The sequence below is a fragment of the Camelina sativa genome, chromosome 11, assembly GCF_030686135.1.
Source record: "Camelina sativa cultivar CO46 ecotype springtype chromosome 11, ASM3068613v1".
NCBI classification, from domain to species: Eukaryota; Viridiplantae; Streptophyta; class Magnoliopsida; order Brassicales; family Brassicaceae; genus Camelina; species Camelina sativa.
In genome coordinates, this window is record NC_141890.1 from 10,894,490 (window position 1) to 10,916,738 (window position 22,249).

General features: G+C 35.5%; 6 protein-coding genes and 1 long non-coding RNA gene across 7 annotated transcripts; 2 read left to right on the forward strand and 5 right to left on the reverse strand.

Moving 5' to 3' along the window:
- Window positions 1-258: 258 nt before the first annotated feature.
- LOC147933840 (uncharacterized) lies at window positions 259-3,990 on the forward strand. Its single transcript, XM_087472350.1, has 7 exons — window positions 259-294; window positions 791-2,179; window positions 2,311-2,433; window positions 2,609-2,704; window positions 2,804-3,095; window positions 3,191-3,423; window positions 3,466-3,990. The coding sequence occupies exons 1-7, from the start codon at window positions 259-261 to the stop codon at window positions 3,988-3,990; spliced, it is 2,694 nt and encodes an 897-aa protein (XP_087328476.1).
- Window positions 3,991-6,026: 2,036 nt separating this feature from the next.
- On the reverse strand, window positions 6,027-6,784 carry LOC147933841 (uncharacterized). Its single transcript, XR_015571850.1, has 2 exons — window positions 6,651-6,784; window positions 6,027-6,460 (listed from the first exon to the last, which is right to left on the reverse strand). It is a non-coding gene; the product is annotated as an uncharacterized LOC147933841 (long non-coding RNA).
- A 3,590-nt stretch (window positions 6,785-10,374) lies between these two features.
- LOC104722960 (dof zinc finger protein DOF4.4-like) lies at window positions 10,375-11,458 on the reverse strand. Its single transcript, XM_087474078.1, has 2 exons — window positions 10,862-11,458; window positions 10,375-10,738 (listed from the first exon to the last, which is right to left on the reverse strand). The coding sequence occupies exons 1-2, from the start codon at window positions 11,334-11,336 to the stop codon at window positions 10,596-10,598; spliced, it is 618 nt and encodes a 205-aa protein (XP_087330204.1). The 5' UTR covers window positions 11,337-11,458; the 3' UTR covers window positions 10,375-10,595.
- Window positions 11,459-12,703: 1,245 nt separating this feature from the next.
- Window positions 12,704-14,103, reverse strand: LOC104722961 (uncharacterized). Its single transcript, XM_010441229.3, has 2 exons — window positions 13,819-14,103; window positions 12,704-13,505 (listed from the first exon to the last, which is right to left on the reverse strand). The coding sequence occupies exons 1-2, from the start codon at window positions 13,957-13,959 to the stop codon at window positions 12,834-12,836; spliced, it is 813 nt and encodes a 270-aa protein (XP_010439531.2). The 5' UTR covers window positions 13,960-14,103; the 3' UTR covers window positions 12,704-12,833.
- A 308-nt stretch (window positions 14,104-14,411) lies between these two features.
- On the forward strand, window positions 14,412-16,370 carry LOC104722962 (transcription initiation factor IIE subunit beta-like). Its single transcript, XM_010441231.3, has 5 exons — window positions 14,412-14,586; window positions 14,972-15,232; window positions 15,316-15,447; window positions 15,539-15,655; window positions 15,742-16,370. Exons 2-5 carry the CDS (start codon window positions 14,972-14,974, stop codon window positions 16,099-16,101), a joined length of 870 nt encoding a protein of 289 aa, XP_010439533.1. The 5' UTR covers window positions 14,412-14,586; the 3' UTR covers window positions 16,102-16,370.
- A 342-nt stretch (window positions 16,371-16,712) lies between these two features.
- Window positions 16,713-18,155, reverse strand: LOC104722963 (alpha carbonic anhydrase 4-like). The gene is made up of 7 exons (XM_087472010.1): window positions 18,071-18,155; window positions 17,745-17,950; window positions 17,534-17,640; window positions 17,323-17,425; window positions 17,065-17,220; window positions 16,877-16,930; window positions 16,713-16,787 (listed from the first exon to the last, which is right to left on the reverse strand). Exons 1-7 carry the CDS (start codon window positions 18,153-18,155, stop codon window positions 16,713-16,715), a joined length of 786 nt encoding a protein of 261 aa, XP_087328136.1.
- A 2,183-nt stretch (window positions 18,156-20,338) lies between these two features.
- On the reverse strand, window positions 20,339-21,798 carry LOC104722964 (alpha carbonic anhydrase 4). The gene is made up of 6 exons (XM_010441233.2): window positions 21,669-21,798; window positions 21,335-21,549; window positions 21,022-21,231; window positions 20,780-20,938; window positions 20,622-20,675; window positions 20,339-20,516 (listed from the first exon to the last, which is right to left on the reverse strand). Exons 1-6 carry the CDS (start codon window positions 21,757-21,759, stop codon window positions 20,442-20,444), a joined length of 804 nt encoding a protein of 267 aa, XP_010439535.1. The 5' UTR covers window positions 21,760-21,798; the 3' UTR covers window positions 20,339-20,441.
- Window positions 21,799-22,249: the final 451 nt, after the last annotated feature.

Genomic DNA, 22,249 nt, shown 5'->3' on the forward strand with positions numbered 1-22,249 from the left:
TTTCCTACATATTTGAATTAATTATTATTTAATTTGTTATACATAACTTATTAGAGAGAAGACAAAGGTATTTAGGGTAATGCATGTTTTTGCTTTTATATATCAGTATTAAAAAAATATTTAAAAGATACTGTAGTACTTTCTACATCAAAACCGCTGGATAATAACTATAGGTAGATGTAAAAGCGGTCCAATGCATAAACCTTTAGACAAAACCGCAAATCATTGTTATTATTAATTTTTTTTTTAAAAACGCAAATGAACAACTTTTGTGTGATTGGTAACTTTAGTGTGGTTTTGACAAAACAGTATTAAAAACCGCCTTTTGAATGCTTCCATTCACAGCCTAAGAGTATACTAGTAAAGTTAAGTTATTCTTATCTCTAAAATCCTATTTTGGTCGGATCAAAATAAAAACCATTCCTATTTCTATATAGGATAGAGTTTCTATATAGAATTAAAAATATAGGATTAGATTTCTTTTTTTTTTGAACAAAAGGATTAGATTTCTTTGTTTACTAGTATTTATCTCGTCTTACGGGTCAAACACACACCTAATGTAATTAGGAATTTGGTATTTGTTTTCTAAAGATAATTTCTGTTTTAGTAAACTAACTGGATTGGTTTTATAAAAGAAATGTTTTGAAAAAAATGGTTTTATAAAAGAAATGTTTTCTCTCTGCCACGTCAACATAGGGCGATTCTCACGGCGTTTAGGGTTTCTGCTTCCCCCCACGGTAGCGGATGACGGCGGCCTCTCCGCCAGGGTTCTGGTAACGGAATTGTGCAGGAAGAAGAGCTGATCTCTTCTCCTGTCGGGTCTCTTCGAAAGGATGATGTAGTGGAGGGTTTCGACAAGGGTTCTGCCTTGTTAGGTCAGTCACAGTCAGAGATTGCAGGTCTATCCCCTAGGGTTTCGACATCGACGCAACTTGGTGCCAGAACAGAGCAAAAACTATGGGTGAAGGTTGCCCAACAGCACATGTTAATGAAACAACCGTTTATTGTCTCGGAAGTTGAAGGTCAACAACGAGTTGTGGTGCCTCGAGGAGTGTTAGATGGTGTTAAACCTTTATGGGAGGATTTTATCATAGGAAAATTTCTTCACTCAACAGCACCACATGTGGGAAAAATCCATATGATAGTAAAGAAGATTTGGCGGCTCAGAGATAAGTCATCCTTAATAGATGTTTTCTCTGTTAATGAATCGACTGTTAAATTTTGTGTTAGGCACGAAGGCACTAGAATTCGAGTTTTGAACAAAGGTATGTGGAATATAGTGGGTATCCCCATGATCGTTTTTAAGTGGACTCCTTTTGCAGAGGACGCCCAACCAGCGATGAAGTATGTCCCTCTATGGGTTGTTCTCAAACATGTTCCGCCAACTCTATTTACAGACAAGGGTTTGGAGTTTTTGTCGAGTGCTGTTGGGAAACCAATACAGCTACACCCGAAAACAGAGGCTTGTTCTCGTTTTGATGAAGCACTAATCATGGTGGAAGCTGATTTAACCAAACCTTTACCAACAGAGTATCACCTTCTAGGTGAAGAGGAGGGTGAGTTGGATGTGGTGGTGAAGTACACTTACCCATGGCTGCCTCCTCAGTGTGGTAATTGTAAAAAGTGGGGTCATCAAACTAAGGCTTGTCTTGCAGTTCGTGATCCTAGTCCTAATCCGGATGGTTTGGGTGGCCAACACATCCCCCAAACTACGATGTCCATTGCTGAACCTGTGTCTACTCCCATAGTATCGAGTGTGGCTATTGCCGCAATTGCAGAGCTGACAACAAACGAGCCGTTACTGGTAGAAAAGACTACTGTGCTCGCATTGGAGGAGGACGACGAGGGTGTCTGGATCACGCCTCAAAGAACAGTGCATAAGTCAGGCACTAGTCCAAGACAGAAAAAAAATTCTCTCAAACTTGGTGAAGCCTCTATTCTCTCTAACTCCTACTTTGTTTTGAGTTGGACTGGTGAGACTGAACCGGATGAGATTGATCCGGGGTCGGAGGTAGCTGCAGTGCCTGTGACGGAGGTTCCTCTGGCTGATGCCTCTGAGAAGGATGATAGGAAAACTGATAAGTGTCAAACTCACGGGGCACAGGGATTGCCACCACGGAAATATCTGTCGCGACAATCAAAGGTTACTCATAAATTTGTCTCCACTCCCTCTGCTCAGGTCTCTCGGGACCAGAGTACACATCCCCCCAACTTTAATTTTATGTCGAGCTTTTTTGGAATGTTCGAGGTTTTAACAAAACGTCTAAGCATTATGTGGTTCGTAACTGGGTTTTCCATGAAAATATGAAGTTTGGGTGTATTCTGGAGACGAGGGTAAAGGAGAGGAAAGCAGAACACATTGTAGAATCTACTTTCCCAGGTTGGTCTTACATTGCTAACTATGCGTCCCATCGGTTAGGTCGGATTTGGGTGGTATGGAGTCCACTAGTGCGGCTCACACCATGTTTTACTAGTGCACAAATGATAACATGTTCTGTTCTACTGGAGGGAATGGACAAGGAGTTCTTTGTCTCCTTTGTCTATGCTTCTAATTTAGTTGAGGATATGAAGCATTTGTGGGAGGATTTAAGTCATCATATATCCATAGATGATATATGGAGATTTTAATGAGATTCTGAAAGGGGAAGAGCACTCTTCATATGCGCTGCATCCGTCAATCCCTTTAGGAATGAAAGACTTTCAGGTAGGAGTGCAATATTGTAGTTTAAGTGATATGCAGGCTCATGGTCTCCTGTTCACTTGGTGCAATAAACGGGATGATGATGCACTGATTCTTAAATAGCTGGAACGAGTTCTTGTTAATGATTCCTGGATAGCAGAGTACCAGCAATCATATTGTGTTTTTGAGACTGGAGGATGTTATGATCATTTGCGCTGTAGAATCAAAATTGGAGCTGATAAACCGCGTGTGCGTAAACCTTTTAAGTTTACTAATACTTTGACTCATGATCCAGCCTTCTTGGTGCAGCTTAAAGATTTTTGGGATAATACAGACACCTTACATCACTCTACCTCTGCACTTTACCATTTTTCTAAGAAGCTAAAAGCCCTTAAACCGCGTATAAAGCTACTGAGTAAGAGCAAACTATAGGTGACTTGACAAGGAAAACAAAGGAAGCTTATGCCACCCTTTGTCAATGCCAATTGGAGACGGTTACTAACCCATCAGGTCTAGCCATTAAAACTGAATCTGCTGCCAATAATCGTTGGTTGTTTGTGTCAATCCTAGACGAACGATATTTGAAGCAAAAGTCGAAACTCCATTGGTTGAATGTGGGCGATGGCAATAATAAAGTATTCCACCGAGCTGCTAAGGCTAGGGAGATACGAAACACCATTAGAGAAATTCAACGCCCTGATGGGTCTGTTGCAGTCACTCAAGAGGATATTAAACTGGAGGCCGTTTAGTTCTTTCATGATTTTCTAACTACTAAGCCGCCTCAGTATCAAGGCATATCAGAGGAAGAGCTTAAACACCTGCTGCATTATCGGTGTTCCGAAGCAACAGGAGCGCAGCTAGAACTTGATGTCTCTGCAGATGAGATCAAAGCGGTCGTGTTCTCAATGCCAAGTGACAAAAGTCTGGGACCAGATGGCTACACAGTGGAGTTTCTAAAGGCCGCTTGGTCGATAATCAGTAAGGATTTTGTTGTCTCAGTTCAATCCTTTTTAAAGTATGGTTTCATCCCAAAAGGACTAAATGCAACAATTCTTGCTCTCATTCCTAAGAAAAGTGCGGTAAAAGAAATGAGGGACTATCGCCCTATCTCATGTTGTAATGTCTTATACAAGGTTATTTCGAAACTCATTGCCAATAGGCTCAAACGAATACTTCCGGAGTTCATCTCACTGAATCAGTCTGCATTCATCAAGGGAGGTCTGTTGACGGAAAATGTGCTACTAGCCTATGAAATTGTCAAAGACTACTACAAAGCTACTCTCTCCCCCTCGGAGTGCAATAAAGATTGACATCTCTAAAGCCTTCGACTCTGTCCAGTGGCCGTTTTTGCTTAATATCTTATCGGCTTTGAACTTCCCACCTCGTTTTATTCGATGGATTGAACTGTGTGTTACCACAACTTCTTTCTCGGTTCAAGTTAATGGAGAACTCTCGGGTTTGTTCCATAGTGAGAGAGGTCTTCGCCAGGGCTGCTCACTATCTCCCTATCTTTTCGTCATCTGTATGCAGGTTCTGTCACAAATGCTTGATAAGGCGGCAACAGAGCAAAGAATATCCTACCATCCCCGCTGTAAAAATATTCAACTAACTCATCTATGCTTTGCAGATGATTTACTTGTATTCACTAACGGTACCAAGAGATCTATTGAGGGCATTCTACACATATTTGATCAGTTTGCAGCTATTTCAGGTCTCATAATTAGTCTGGAAAAATCGACTTTATATATGGTAGGGGTACGAGTTACTGAGCAGGAGGACATTCTTAGCTCTTTCCCTTTTGAAGTTGGTTCATTACCAGTGTGTTATCTTGGATTACCTTTGCTGACCAAGCGAATGACAGCAACGAACTATACACCTTCATCGAACGCATAAGAAGCAGATTTGCTAACAGGACTACTCGTCCCCTTTCTTTTGCAGGGAGGTAGCAGCTGATCAGTTCGGTTATTCAAGGGCTCACCAATTTCTGGATGTCAGCTTACCGCCTCCCTAGTGCCTGTATCAAGGAAATCGATAGCATGTGTTGTGCGTTTCTATGGTCTGGTCCGGTACTAAACGCAAGAAAGGCTAAGGTCTCTTGGACATATGTTTGTCTCCCTAAGGAGGAAGGCGGTTTGGGGCTAAAATCTTTACAAGTCGCAAACAAGGTAAGTTGCTTAAAACTTATTTGGCGATTGTTGTCCTCCAAGTCTCTGTGGGTCTCATGGGTGCGTACATACTTGCTCCGCCAGAATTCTCTTTGGTCGATAAGGGAGTCCTCGACTTTAGGCTCTTGGATGTGGAAGAAACTGCCAAAGTATCGAAACCTAGCCACAAGCTTTGTCAAGTATGAAGTCTGCAATAGGCAGAGCATTTCCTTTTGGCATGACAATTGGTCTCCCCTAGCACCACTTTTTGCTATCACGGGACACAGAGGCTGCATTGACATGGGTATTGGTCTTAACGACACTCTGTCTCAGGTGCTTTCGTCTTGTAGACGACGACGCCACCGAGCAGCTAATCTCATCCAAATAGAAGATTCTCTTGAGGATATTCGACGCAGAGGGACTGTAGAAACAGAGGACGTGGTTCTTTGGAAAGGACAAGGGGACAAATTCCGGGCAGATTTTTCCACCAAGGAGGTTTGGAACATCCTACGGGACCAACAACCACAACAGGACTGGTATAGAGGTGTCTGGTTCACTTACGCCACACCTAAGTACTCATTTATAACCTGGCTTGCAACAAAAAACCGGTTAACAACGGGTGATAGAATGCAAAGCTGGAATGTTAGCACTCCCTCGTCTTGTGCATTTTGTCTAGCGCCTTTAGAAACAAGAGATCATTTATACTTCTCCTGTCCTAACTCCAAAGAAGTTTGGTCTGGTCTCACTTCCAAGCTCCTTGAGAGTCAGTTTTCGACAGATTGGGCTATTGTTCATCGCTTACTCACAGATGCCTCTCTCGGCAAGGTTCATTTATTCCTCCTGCGTTATGCATTTCAGCTCCTCGTGTACTCCGTGTGGAAGGAGCGTAATGGTCGACGTCATGGGGACCCTGCTACTCCTCCATCTCACGTACTTCAATGGTTAGATCAGGATGTTCGTAACAGAATCCTATCTATTTGGAAGCAAGGAGACAGAAGATATGCAGAGTATTTAGAGATGTGGCTCGCTACACGCTAAAAACTTCCACTATTTTATTTTAAACCAATGACGCATATTACAAAACGCTGCACTTATGTAACAACGCTTTTTTGAATAAATTTTACGTTTTATTTAAAAAAAAATGATTTTGATACACCTAATGTAAATTGGTTGTGCAGAAAAACTTGTGACCCGAAGGAGAGTAGTAGTAAATCGAGTAGCTTTTCATCCATATAGCACATTCATAACGTGATGTTTCAAACATTAAATATGTGCAGTAGATCGAAACTGTCTTGGATTAAAATTAAATAGTAAAAACAAAAAAAACTTACTTTAGTTGATGGATTACATCATTAACATAAACACAAAGCAAGCCTCCCTTCGGGCTTCCACAATGGAGGTTTTCTTGTTTCAGAGACAAAACAGGGAAGTTTGAGTTCATTCACAACATAGTAATCTCTCTGCAACTGTTTCTTAAACAATAGAGAAGGGCATGTGCGTTGGCTTTGCTTTCTGATCGATCAGACTATTGTGTGGACTTATGTAGTACATCTTTTCTAGTGGACTTGTGGTGTTGTCTTCACCCACTTCCATTTGTCCTTGTTGAAGTCCAGAGTGGTCCGTTGGTCTTGACTACCTACAACCAGTAGACAGCAAGATTATAGTTTTAGAATATATATAGAGAAGCAAAAAGAAGTAAAAATTGTTCATGTAAAAATTTTTAGTGAAAGAAAATTTACGATATACAAATAGCACATATGAGTTTTCAATTGGAAGAGAGTACGTAGATGTATGTTATAACTTATAATATTGCCTCTCAACTGTACCTATTTGGTAGCATAGGAAGAGAATAGTGGTTGCCTTAGTTGATGCTGCCGGTGGGAGAGAAAAGATGGACTCTCAAGTACATGCATGTGAAGTAGCAGCCTCTAATCTTAAAAAATGCTTACACGTTCGTAAAAGAAGAGATAAAGTAATATGTAATAAACAATTTATAAACCAACAATCAAGGCTTTTTACAGGCAGAAGAAGATTGGCGAGAAAGGTGGAGTTAGTAGAGATCGTGGAGAAGTGGAAAATTTTAAACTCAGTAAAAATAAGTTTTTAACAATATGCTCCCCGTCCCCCCCCCCCCAAAAAAAAGTAGAAATTAAATAGAAGTTTACAAACTGTACGAAAAAGCTTATGTGGCTTCATCATCATGTGACTTGTGTTTTATAGAATAAATGATATTTATATATATGTAATAAATACGAGCATTATTCTTGTTCTTAAAATAAAAGTTGACAAGTTAATGAATGTATCATAAATTTTTTTTTTAAAAAAACAAAATTGAAATTTACTTGTTTACCACACGCTTTTAGTTTCAGTTTAAATATAGTTTTGAATAGATTTCAATTTTGTTCATAGAGATGTAAGTCCATGACCTATCTTAGAAGAACAGTTAGCGAGTATCTCATTGTGCTTTGTGCAACGATCACACTCATTCACACTGTCGTACTTCTTTAATATGACGACGGGTACTCAGATCTCATTGTATCCTGATCCGGTTATGAATTGACGCGTAATCCATTTCATTGTTTTCGTTTGTGAGTGTCGTAGTCAAGTTTTCCTTATTTGTTAGTTATGCTAAAGGAATAAATTGTTCTATATAGGGAGAGCAGAATCAAATAGGGTTTGGTCTAGAAGATCATGATGAGTATGGGGTTATGTATGCGTTGCTGGCAAATGTTTGTTCCTGTACATGATTAGTCCCCAACTTCGAAGAGTTGAACTTCTTTATGAACCGGCCATGTACATGTACTAACAAAATGACTTGTTACCCCCCAAAAAAAAAAATTGCAATACAGATTATATAATATTAGTTTAGATGCAATATATAGTTAGCTAAAGTATGATTCTTGCTACTATTCGAATATATGTATGTGTAAACATTTCTACAGGAACTACACCTTAGCTTTATTAAAATGGGGTTTCGAAAATTACAATATACTTGTATAATCCCATCTAATACGAAATTATAAACGGCGGCAATGGAGAAGTATAGCACGTCTACTGATATCGGACCTTTTACATAATAATAAAAAGATCGGAATCTTAAGCAAACTATATAATTTAACGGGTACAAACAAAAATATCGACCCGATCAAATACAAAATGCATCACACGTATGTGGTAGATCTAATTACTTTTCGAAGGCAGAAAAAGAGCTTCGAACCTCGGCAAGAAAATTCTTAGAACTGCTAGATCCGGATATAGAAACCGAACTAGAAGAAGACGAAGAAGCTGAATAAACATGATGATGATGAGATGTTTTCGCCATCATCATCGTCGTACCACCATTGAAACAATCGTTCTCTTCTTCTTTGATTGTGTCTAGCTTCTGCTTCGCTGCTCTGTGCCTCCTCATCACTGTCACGAATTGAGGTGGAGCAACCTCGGATACAAACCTAGCTAGACGAGAAGTTGCCATTTTTTTCTTTCTTTTCCGATAATTAACAAGAACAATGTGTAAAGAAATCAAAGGAATGAGAGAGATATATATTTTGGTTTTGATTTATGAAAATGCTTGAGATATGAAACTCATATATATATATATATATATGAAGATGAATTTGTCAATTACCCACGTCGTAGGGCATTTGTTTTTAACGTTTTGTACCGTCAAAAGCTTTTGGTATTCAATGCACAGACACGTGTATTGTAAGTTTTAATTTTGTTTGTCGTGAGCTATTCAACTCAAAATTTGAAACGTTTTTTTTAATTAATGACTTTTAAAACCAATGGTCTTCTCTATATTACTCTTGTTTAACAAATCGTCGATTATGAGTACATTAGGTGTAATTAAACTAATTATTTACAAATAACACACTCTACGGAAACACAGTACTATCTATGTTTTATATAATTAGTGCCTTGATTAAAAAAAATGAAATGTGACACTTTATCTTTAGTAGTAAATTAATTCATATAAACCATATTAGCTAACACACTATGTGGTTATACAATGCGTTTGCCAAGTTTTGAAAACGATATGTAGAGATACTGAAATTAAATGAATTAAGTTCAAAAAGAGAACGTGGCAAAATCGTTGTGGAAGAGTCATCTCTATCTCTGTCGGAATCGATGCCTGACAAAATCTAGCTTTTTATCTCATTTGTGTTAACCGGTCGTATGATAACCCACGTATGAGCTACCAAAATCTGAACGTTTTGTCAATGTCCTTGTTAAGTTGAGATTTTTCTTTAATATCCATTAAAGATTTTTTTTCTAATAAGTGGCCGTGTGGCTATGGAAAATCTGAGTGAATAACATGTAATGTATTTATTTAATGTTATTTTTAGGTAGTTCAACATATATTCATAATTACATATAAAATTTATTTATTTATTCAAAGACACATTTATCAACAATAAATTCAAATTTAAAGAAAGATATTCATTAAAGACTATAAATGTTATATTTAAAAAAAAATATTTCAATTGATTTCTATGTATTACAACATTTTTTATTGGTCATATCTTATAGAAAAAAAACTTAATTTACTTGGATTTACCTATCTACTTGACTACTAGATGATTGACACTTTAGGACTACTTTTGTAACAGTAATTTTTATGTATAACACAATAATTGCTATGAAATTATGGTCATTTCAGATACTACTACAGTATTAAGTATAAGAATAATTATATTTATCATTGTTAACTACTTCCTATGTTTTTTATTAGCTGTCGTTTAAGGTTGTTTCACACAGATTAAAAAAACCATTAATTTTTTTGTTTTATTTCTTTTAAAGATATTTTCTAATTTTTTGATGTTTGTGTAAGGCGCGTCTAGCCCTATCGAACGAAGGAAGTGAGCTGGTTAATCGCAGAGTTCTTCACTACTCCTAGAGGCCCTGGATTCTAGCGGGGACTTCCGGCGCTGTATCACTCCATAAATTCTTCGATTCGATTGGTTAAAACATTAAAACAATTGAATAAAATTGAAATATTTATCAAATATTTATATTGGAAATCTAAAACGACAAATATTATGACACAAAATTTTAACTCTAAAATGACAATTAATAAAAAAACGGAGAGAGTACTTATGTAATTATCTATGATTTTTTCCCCCGGTTTCTTTAGCCAATCATTAAACATTTATATCTAAATTTACGAATTATGAATAGCATTATAATCTTTTTCAAAAAAAAAAAAAAGGAATAGTATTATAATCATATTGAATATTTGGGTTGACTAGGAAAATAGAAACTGATTCTCAAACCGAATCGAGGATACAAAATCAGTTTATCAAACCGAAACTTATACACTTTGGAAAGTGTATTTTGTAAAATGATAATTGTATCATATAGTTTTCAAGAAATTATCAAATGCCACGCTAAACTTAAAATTGTGTACGTATTCTCGATCGAGAATACATGCCGATTTTTTTTTTTCTTTTCTTTTGTGCAAAACATACCGATTTCTATTGGACGCATTTTGGTTTGGGCCGTTTGGCTCAAGTACTTAGCAAATGAGAAAGTAGCAGATTTGCAACAACAACAAAAAAAAGGCATTGGTGACGCTTAGATTATATATTATTACAAGAAGAAAAAAAAGATCAAACAACTGATGTCTGAATCTTTTGGGATACAAAGATGCAAACTTAAATAACTAAAAAAGACCCAAAAAAACAAAAAACAGAACGAGACATTAACTTAAGACATAGAGAACATGTAATACGATAAATTCAAGGACCATGTTTTTTCCAAATTGTTAAGAAGATCTAATCAAACAGGTGCTTCTGATCTTTGTTGCCGTTGTTGCTGTTCGTCTCGGTGTCTGAAGATCCTCTGCTTCCACTAGAGCTTGCTTCATGATTCACATTCATAGTGTTGTTGATGCTTTGGTTCCACTTGTGCAGGTCCACTTGATTTATGAAACAAGTGTTATGATTATTAACATATCCACCACCAATTGATTGGTTGATAAAAGGATTACCAATCAAATCATTGCCAACATCGTAATAATCTTGTTGAAACGAGTCCTCACCAAAATCCAAGCGATCCAGCACTATTGGTCGATGACCTCGAACTTGAGGCACATTGGTTACACCACGAAGTTCAGCCAAATAACCCAAATGCTTCCCAAGAACGGCAGCAACAGCAGCAGGAGAAGAAGAACCACCAAAAAGTCCAACAGACTCGTTGTTTTCATGAACAAGCCTGAAAGGTTGATGATTAATTGGTTGGTGCTCAAAGAAAGCCACCTGAGAAACAGAGGATTGTTCTATCCTTGGACGCTTGGGCTTACGGCAACCTCCACCAACCGGGACGTTCCTCAAAGTCCCACCTTGAGTCCAGTATCGACGACATTCCTTGCAGAAGTAGCGCGGCTGAGACATGCTATAGTTGTTAAAGTAGCAGAACTTGGTGTTGAAAGAGCTACACCTTGCACACACTTGCGGTGGGGGCTTCTCTCCGTTCAGTTGGTTCTCTCCCTTTGCCAAAACATTCACGTTATCCATTTCTCTCAAGAACTATTTGATTCTCTCTTAAGAAAAAGAAAAAAAAAAGTCTTAAATTATAAGACCTTGTTGTTGCTAGCTATGCTCTGTTTTGTGTTGTGGAAGGTGTGAAGGTGTCTTCTTATATAGGTTCTTGGGCGTGGAAATTTAAGAAGAGATACGTTTTGGAGTTTAGGAGAGTGAGATTATGAGCAAAACGTGTCACAGATTTTGTATTAATAAAATCTGAAGATCTATCTACACACCATAAACCTTAGGCTAAGCTTAGTCAAAGATGCAAAGCACTTTCTTAATTTTAACTCTTGTCTCTATATGAAAAAGTTTAAGAATCAAGAAGCTATACTTAAATTGGTCAAATCCCACATACAGAAGAGAATCTAGGGTCATTGAGTGTTTAATGACAATATAAGGCAAACCAAACATGCAATGCATGGTTTTATGATAAGTGAGTGTGAAAACACGTGTGCTCACGCTTTATCTCACGGTGTATAATTATAAAATTTTGGCAGAATTTTCATTATATGATGTTTGAACAATGACTTTTTATAATATAAAAAGACAAAAGACAGTTATTAACCTTAATATGAAATTAATGTTATTTGTTGAGAAAAAAAAAGAAGATAATTAATGTGGGCGCGTATAGTTTACGCGTCCTCTCATTGGTGCAATACAAAATTTCTTACAAATGGTTTATGTGTGGTTTTATTGCTGCTCTTATTGGTGAAGTACAAAATTTCTTACAGATTTATAAATTATGTACAATTGGTAACAATAGAAAGGATCAAAGGATTAGGTAGAAAAAAAATACCCAAAATCTAGTTAAACAAGCATATCAATAGTGTAGAAGAGAAAACTATAAAAGAAGCTGATTAGCTTCGAGTTAGAAGACACTGTGCCTGACCGCAGCATGCTCGTGTTGTCTGTCATTGGCGCATCACGGAAGTGAATTTTTATTTTCATAGAAATTTACAGCACTTAAAATGGATACAATTTAGAGGAATAGAATGGTTATATAGAAAATAATGCATAGCAAGCTAGTATAGTAACAATGTAAAGAATTTCAACTATAACAAAATAACATAATTTCAAGAGTCTGTAAAACACCAAGATAAATTAACTGTAACTTTGTTGATTTGAACACTAAATTAAACAAACATCATGACCTTCGAACAGCAAATTTTCTATGGCCCGAACGAAGATTGACATAAGTACATAACAAAATAAAAGCTTAGTACTCGTAAAAATAAATAACCATAGATTCCCTAGTCCTATTTAGTTATATACTATTGTATCTCACATTGACATTGTCACATACATGAGACCACATTTAGTTTGAAAACAGAGAATAAACTGAAAACAGAACACAAAGTATAGATTCCCTTGTCTTATTTAGTTATATACTAATGTATCTCACATTGTCACATACATGAGACCAAGTTTAGTTTGAAAACAGAGAATAAACCGAAAACAGAGCAACACAAAGATATGTCTTCCTCATTAGTTAAATGTTATGAAATCATCCTCTTTCCGATCTTTCTCCTCTTGTTTCTTCCATTTCGACTTGGTATGATCTTCCACGCTTTTATCGATATCAGCCCGTGCCTTCTCCGCATCATCTTCCGGCCCAACCACAGCTTCAGTCACGGTTTGAGCAGCATTTTTGGTACTCTCCCAAGCTCCTTTCACAGTCTCCTTCGTTTTCTCTCCAAGCTCCTCAGCTTTACCCTTCACAGTCTCCTTAATCCCTTCTGCCTTCTCCTTAGTATCTTCTCCATACTCTTTGACCTTCTCTTTCGCATCTCGAGCTTTCGCTTTTGCGTCGTCCATTGTATCCTCAGCATAATCCTCGGCTCTTTCTTTTGTATCTTCAGCTTTATCCGCTGCCTTAGACGCACCTTCGTTCACCTTGTCTTTAGTCCGTTCCGCATAATCCTTAGCCGTCTCTTTTGCGTTGTACGCTGTGTCCTTTGCTTGCTCTTTTGTTTCGTAGGCTTTATCCTTTGCTTGCTCTTTTGTCTCGTAGGCTTTATCTGCAGCTTTGCTCGCTCCTTCGTTAGCCTTGTCTTTAGCCGCTTGGGCATAGTTTTCTCCAGTATCCTCCCTCCATTTCTTTGAACCGTAAGCTGAATCAGCCCTCGAATCTCTAGCGCCATCTAGCGGATCTCTCCCCTGAAAATAAACATAACAAGGTACGAACTAGTAGTATCAGTAGCTTGACCAACACGTTAACCTAAGAGCTACATATATCATTTCTTAATTCTTAAGCAGGACCAAAGCCTAGTCTAACTATAATATATAGAACAACCGCTAAATATGCAATAATAGTTCAATAGAGTATCATATAAAGTTAGCTAGGACTGGCTCGATAAGGTATAATAGAAATGCTCAATCACGTGCTCTCTCACACTCTCTTGAATCATACTCACAAAATAACACACATGAGACTAGAAACCATATGAAAATGAAAAAAATTGTATATAACCTCGGAATGGCTAACGGAGGAGGCGAAGCAGACGCGAGAGATTTTCCTAGTAGAAGCAGCTAGAGTTGCCGGAGTTTTGATTCCAGGGAAAGCCTTTGAGAGGCCAAAGAGAGCAGTTCTTGTTAGTTGCATCGCCGCCATTTTCAATCAAATCAAGAAACACAATAATTTTTTCTTCGAAATTCTTAGACTTTTTGTTTTTGCTATATGAGATACAATGGGATAGAGATCCCTCTTCTTCCTCTTCTTCTTCTTCTTCTTCTTCTCTAATTGCAGTGCGTCTTCAAGGTCGGTTTCTCTAATACGTTGCACCTTAACAGAGAAGCTGGCAGCACAAGCATGTGACACGTGTAGATTTTGACGACACGTGTTTAACACGTCAACAGTTTTGGTTTTTTCACTAATTAAGCGCACCGTTTTTATGTGGGTTAGGTTAATGTAAATTACCCATTTAGGGTAAATATAATACAACTCAATTGACTAACATAATAAAAGGCCCATGAGATTATTTCTTTTTCTTAGAGGACCAATTCCTTTTTTTTTACACACTTTTTATTTTCTTTATATTTGCTTTAATCACAGACCCTAAAATTAGCCTTTCATTTTAACTTTCGAAGGGTTTGATCAGATTCATCAGTTTCGACAAACAACAAACCCTAAAGCACGTCTCAATCTCTCTTTCACAATCCAAAAACTCATTGATCAACCAAAAAAAAAAATCAAGTTTCTGTTTTCGATTCCAATCCCTTGCTTCATTCTTTCTCTAAGGTTTGTCTAGATTGACTAAACCCTATGTATAGAAAATCTCATCGAGTGGAAACCCTAATTTTTGGGGGAATCAGCCTTGTCTATTACGCAAACTCTAATTCTATATAAATTTTTTATCAATGAAGTTACTTTGTGTCCATGATCTTCTGAGTCTCATGATGTCGATTTTGATTTTCTCATGATGTGACCTATGAATAGGGATCGTAGTTTTTTTTTTTCTTTTTTTTTTATAAAATACAAATATGAATTAGATCTCAGATGAAGTTTTCGTAGTTTTTGAAATTTTGTACATGGCCATATCAAGTAACCAAAGTTTTGTAGTCTCTGCGCATTCAGAATTAATATTGAAAGGTTAAGGTCATTGTTTTTCTCTGTAAAAATTCAGATGGCTCTAAAGGAGCAGCTAGATAAGTTCAACAAACAGCAAGAGAAATGTCAATCTACGCTTTCTAGCATTGCTTCTTCAAGAGAAAGATCGGGGCCTTCGTCGAGGCAGAACGTGCCTCTTCCTGCAGCGATCACTCAGACTAAGCCTGATCCTCCTCTCAGGTTTTCAGACAATACCAAGCAACTTCAGTACATTAACAACATAAGAAATGGTGCTGTTGGAGCTCAAATGAAGCTTGTCATTGATCTTTTGTTGAAGGTTATAATTTTTGTCTCCCTCTCTCTTTGTTCTTCCGTTATATGAGCATGTAATTTATATAATCAAGTTGAGTTGTCTTGTAGACAAGGCAAGCATATACGACAGAGCAAATAAACAAAGCTTGTTACGTTGATATGAATGCCAATAAGGCTGTTCTTGATAGTTTGAGGAAGAATCCTAGAGTGCATTATGACGGAAGAAGGTTCTCTTACAAGGTAATATTCTAAAACATTTCATTCAAGGTTGATTAATTAATTAGTTTTTCATTATCTCTTTAAATTCTGCTACTCTGGCGTCACGTCACAGGCTAGGCACGATGTGAAGGACAAGAGCCAGCTTCGTTCGTTGGTATTCAAATACCAAAATGGGATTGATGTGGCTGATCTCAAAGATGCATACCCAAACATCATGGAAGATTTGCAGGTAAAGCATTGCATTGTGTTGTTTTAATTTGGGAAATACAAATGCCATTTTGTTATGTGTTTCAAGGTTGTTTTGTGTGTTTGCAGGCTCTGGCAGCTTCAGGTGACATTTTTTGGATTACAGGAAACACTGTTTCAAAAGAGGGCATTGCGCATCCAAATGAGCCCATCTATCCGTTTAAGATTGATAACGAATTGAAAGCTATATTCCGCGACATGGAAACCCCGAGCGACATGCTAGACGTGGAGAAGGAGCTGCGAAAGATTGGTTTGAGGCCGGCCACAAACACTGCGGAGAGGAGAGCTGCTGAACAGCTCCATGGCGTACCGAATAAACCCATAGATAAGAAGAAGAAGAAACAAGAGATCAGCAAGAGAACCAAACTCACCAATTCTCATATGCCTGAGCTCTTCAACAGCATTAACGCTAGCAGTTCTCGGAACTGAGCCACATACATTGCGCTTTGAAGTTCTTCGTCTCCGGTCCTATTTAATTTTTCCTACTCCAGTTCTCTGAACTAATAAGTCAAAAGAGGAGGAAAGTATTGACATCTATTCTTGATGAAGTACCAAACATATGTTTCTCTTACAAGTTACGATAAAATCAAAATCATGACAAACGAAATAGAGTTCACATTAACAAAGACAACTTGTATTTTGTATAGTGATCATCAAATCATTGAAATATGATCTTGGGCCTCTTGGCATGAGCTAAAGATTCTTGATGATACAGATTCTTCAGTTCTCGAGTCAGCTAAGGGTACCTTAAGGCAAGCCTTTCCACAGTGTGTCTTTGGGACGTGATAACAACTTACTCACTCGAACAGGGATATAAAGGCTAACACACTGACACTGGTGACCAGTATCAGATAGAGAAAAGGTTTGAGGTAGGGAGCAATTGATGATGTGATGTTTATATATACTTTTATTTTAAGAATGAATTAATGCAACTCACTGTTTCTTTATTCACGTTCGAACATTCTCGACACTACAAAATATAGATAAATTCTTTTTATGCAAAAGGATATTACAAAAAAATATTAAATTAATTTAATCTATCAAACATTATGATTGTAGAACCAAACTGATCTTCCATGTGGGTCTTGAACCGGTCTTGAATTTGCCTCAAACCCCTATTGATCATTCAATTAATTAATTAGAAATAAACTAAATCAGTATTATTCCAATGAAGTTACATAATTAATTTCGACTATGTACTTACATCGTCAACGGCTTCCTTCAGAGCTGTAATTTGCTCCATTGATACTGTGTTCACCTACATATACCAATATACGAAAATTTACTGATATTTTGCAGTATTTGTATATAACGAAAAATGAAATATATATGTAATGAATAAAAAAGGTTATCAAATTTATAAAATGAAACAAAAATTATACTAATGCGTACCTTTGTGAGTACGGTCCAAATAACACCTTCAGTGCAAGGAGGAGCAGTTAAAGACCCAATGTATCTATAGATTTTGCTATGAAACCTAGCCTCTCGAGGATCCACCATCCCTATATCTTTCTCTTTTTTCTCCACTCCTTTTATTCCATTTAGTAGCTGCATGTAAATTTTATTTTGAAATTTACAAATGATAAAACAAATTTTGAAAATAATATAATCATATATATATATATATATATATATATATGTAAACTGTACCTTTGCGATGAATTCATTAGGTTCACCTAATTTGTAAAGAACACCAATCACTGAATTTTTGCCATGAGCACTCGTGTGAACCATGTGAAGCTCCAAATCGTAACTATAACACATTAAAAAAAATAATCATCTAAAAGTTTTGACAAATTTGGTGTAAGCGAAATTGTTTTTATTTCTTTTGCCATTTGCTGAAAAAAAAAATAATACAAACCTAGTTCCGTTAATGGTATGCTCAGAGGGGGTATGCCAATGGCATTGCACCAATTTATAATCCGTTTGATGTATTGTTACTTTTCCAGCATCTCCTTTCCACGATACCTATTTTTAATTGTATCAAGATTTAAATCACCATAATGTATTATTAATAATATAATTAAGTGGAAAATATAACAACTATGATGAATTAGAAAATGTGTAACTACCATAATGTCATGTCCTCTGTTTACAATTACAGCCGGAGCTGGTTTGTAATCTAATTTCCATGCTTGATCATGAACAAGACTGACTCTTTCGTTGGTAAGATCGATCGGAGATTGAAAATTTCCGGTGTTACAAACTTTCCAATCAGGATTTATGTTACCCCATCCCTCTGGTCCTTTGTCTGTTTTTTGTTTGTATGTATATGATGCTTTGTGGTTGTGGCCTATTTTTTCAAATTATTATAGTAATAAATTCATAATTAAGATCCAAAAAAGATCAGATTACTAGAGTACAATAGGTAGGGATATAGGAATCATACCGAATTCACGAGCATAAACGAGTAGAATATTAGGGGAAAATATATCGAAGAAAAACATTGCAAACAAGAAAATTGTTTTTGTGTTTGGATCCATTTTTAAATAATTCTTTTGAGAATTGATTGTGTTTAATCTTCTTGAGTGTTTTGGACAATGAAAGAGTTAAGAGATATTAACCTATTTATAAAAGAGGCTTTATGGAAAGGTTTGTTTTGTTGTTATTTTGTAACTTTTGCGGTTGCTGCGAAATGCGAATTATTAGTTATTAATTTGGTGCATCTATTGTAAAAAAATAAAACTGATTTCTCAATGATAACCAAAACCAAAAAAAAAAACAGTTCATTGGTTCCATTTGGTTGAGTTTTCTAATTTGGGATTTTATAGTAAGTTTATGTGAGCTATGACAATATGACAAAGATTAAAATCGACCTGGATAATAGAATTGGACTTTTTCATAAGAGAATATGTTGAATAATAACGAACGACTTGAACAAACAAAACATGGCTTATTTGAAATCTCTCTACTTGCATTCTCTAGCTTGCTTCCGTAGATTATGGGCTTTCATCATTTTTTTTAATTTTATTATTAGTAAAAATGTACCGATCGAAAACGAAATGTACATAAAGTTGCATAAAATTACACACATGTGAAAACTTTATAAGGTGAATGTTACATATATAAAGGTACCGAAAACACAAAACCCTAAATGGAGTAAACCATGTGTATTTTATATAGGCTATCTCTTTTGGCCTTCCCTTTAGCTTAACGGCGATTCTCTCACTTGACTTTGGTTGTTCAACTACGATTCTGATTTGCTTAAAAAATGGGACGTGATGATTAGCTACGTACCAAATGTATTTCTGTGTGTAATTAAACAACATTTTCTCGTTATTCTGGTTTTATAGACTAATAGAGATTCTTTGATGGATTGGCTTGGTGATATTTGAATATATTAAAAAAAAAATTGTGAAAGAAAGTGCTATTGATCGAATATATTAATTGTATTAATCTATTATTGTTAGAATAAGTTAACAAGTATTGAATACATCAGGAAGAGGAAGGGTTTGAAGGATATATGACGACTCCTCTCGCCGAGTGCTCAAGGACAAACTCTCTAACCTTACCATTAATCTTGTTGACTAGTCTTTCTCCCTCTCTCTCTGACCATTTTATCTTTAGGTGTTCTTAATTAGAGTATATATGTGCTTAATTAGAGTTAGATTTAGTAGCTTAGACTGCTTGCTTTTATATATATGACAGAGTGGTAAGTGGTTAGTAATCCTACCATATTAATTGGGAAGTACAAATATGAAACTAACTTTAAAATGTGTAAATAAATATAATTAACTAAAAAATACAAAACGCTGACATATCAAATATAAAAAAATCTAGAAAAGTAAAAGAAATTTATTCAAATCAAAAATAATTTTTACTTGAAAAAAATAAAAAAAATAAAAATTAACAGCTAAGATTTCTAAAAAATACAGATAAAATTTTTTCAAGTAGAGATTATTTTCCTCTTTAATTTTACATTGTCATGCCATTTCTCTCTCTAATAAATTATGGACGAATACTAAATATTTTTTTAAAAATATAAACCAATTAGAAATTCAAAAACTAAGATTTTATATCCAAGTAGATTTCGAACATTTTGTTAAGATTTCGAACTATGATTCTCCTATCATTTTTATTTTATTTTATTTACAAATTGTTTGGAATTATCATATAATACTTATGATTAATAAATATAGATTTTTTTTCTGCATATGTTGTGATTTGAATTTTTAAAAACGAAGATATATTACTTGATCTATGAAAATAAAATGTGTGTTTTAATTTCCACATTGGCGGGTTTGTAAAACTAAATTTATATAGTTGATAAATTTATAAATTTTATTTGCTCACAATTATAATATTAAAATTACTACTTCATATTTCACAAAATAAGGATGCAAATACAACAAAAAAACAATATAAAACTATAATATAAATCAAAAATAAAATGCTATAATATTCTAAAATAATTAGTATTCAAAAAGACTTATAATGATTTACAGAACAATTAAAAATAAATATTATCTCAAACAAAATATATATATATTTTTTTAAAAATATAACAATAAACTTTTATTATTATATTGTAACTTTACAAAAAAAAATGTTGACTGGGATATTTCCTAGTGTTAATGTAATCAGGTAACTTTGTTCTTTTCCGATGAGGATTAGTGGAGTATTACTAATGGTATATTGAGGAACATTGCTGATATTGAAACATGAATGGAGTTAACTCATTGCTTTCTTAATTAAAGTTCGAAAAATCTTTGATATTACAAAATAGTATATTTGGTAAAGGGTATTACAAAATAAATGAAATCATTAAATCAAACATTTGGATCGTAGAACCAAACTGATCTTCCCTTTGAGTCTTGAACCGGTCTTGAATTTGTCTCAAACCCCTATTCAGTTGGGTAAATTAATTAATTAATTGGTAATTAAAAAAAAAAACTCAAGTCAATATTTGCTCATGAAATTACTACATAAAGGCAATTTCGACTACTCACATCATCAACGGCTTCCCTCAGAGCTGTGATTTGCTCCATTGATATTGTGTTCACCTACATATACATACACGAAGGATCATGCATATGTAATGAGTTAAGAAGGAAGCTAAGATCATTATATAACAATTTATATAAAAATGAAACAAAAATGTAAATACCCTTTTGACGACAGTCCAAAGAACGCCTTCGGTGCATGGAGGAACAGTGAGAGAGCCAATGTATCTATAGAATTTTCTGGTTTGAAACCTAATCTCTCGAGGATCAATCACACCTAGATCTACCTCTTTGTTTCCCACTGCTTTTATTCCATTTAGTAGCTGCATATATGTGTTATTTTCGAAAATTACAAAATCATCAAGCAAAATCTCTAAAAATACAATATTAAGTATTATACGGTTACCTTTGTGAGGAATTCATTAGGTTTGCCTAGTTTGTAAAGAACTCCAATAACTGCAGTTCTGCCTCGAGCACTCGTGTGAACCATGTGAAGCTCTAGGTCATACCTAGTTCCGTTGACGGTATGCTCAGAGGGTGAATGCCAATGGCATTGCACCAATTTAAAATCAGTTTGTCGTATTGTTATTTTCCCAGCATCTCCTTTCCACGATACCTTGAGAAAGAAGTAAAAAAAAAAATTTGAAATGTTTTAGGTGTTGTAATGATAATATAATGTAGTGAGACTAAACTAAATATTGAAATAAAAAGTTCTTTACCATAATGTCATGTCCTCTGTTTGTAATGACAGCAGGAGCTGGTTGGTATTGCCTATTCCAAGCTTGATCATGAATAAGGCTGACTCTTTCGTTTGTGAGATCGATCGGAGATTGGAATCTTCCGGTGTTACAAACTTTCCATTCCGGATTTATTTGGCCCCATCCCTCTGGTCCTTTCTCTGTTTTTTGTTCATATGTGAATGAAGTTTCATCGTCTGTTTTCCGGTTTAGATTACAAAAAAAAAAAAACAAATCATATATAAGTCTAAATATTTTAATAGAAAAGATTAAACGTTACTAGAATGAAATAGGAGAGAGAGCTACATAAACATACCGACTTCAGAATTTGCGAGTGAGATTTCAGGGAAAGACAAGTATATGAAAAACAAAGCAAAGAAGAAAATTGTGTTCGTGTTGGAACCCATTTTTCTTCTTCTTTTGATTTTGCTCTATGCTTGTTGTTATGTTCTTGAGTACGTTTTGAAAATTGAAGAGCTCAGATGTAACCTATTTAAAAGGATTAAAGGAGGCTTTAGGGGTAAGGGTTTGTTTTGTTGAATTTTTATGGTTTTTGCCGTTGCTGCGATTATTAGTTAATATTTCGGTGTTCCTATTGGAAAATGTGAAAAACCGAATGCTTAGTGAAACCATTTGGTTGAGTTTTTCTAATTTTGGGTTTAACATAGAAGAAATAAATGCAAGGTATTATGACAGTTTAACAGAGAATTAAACCGACCTGGACAATTAGAATCAGAACTCATTCATAAGAGAATATGCTCAACGACCGCAACAAACAAAACTATAACCATCATGTTATAAGAAACAAATTTCATCTAAATAGACTTAAACCATAAATTGCAAATTTTATAAAATCAAGTGACTGGTGCAAAATGATTCAAGACATCTGGAGGGTAT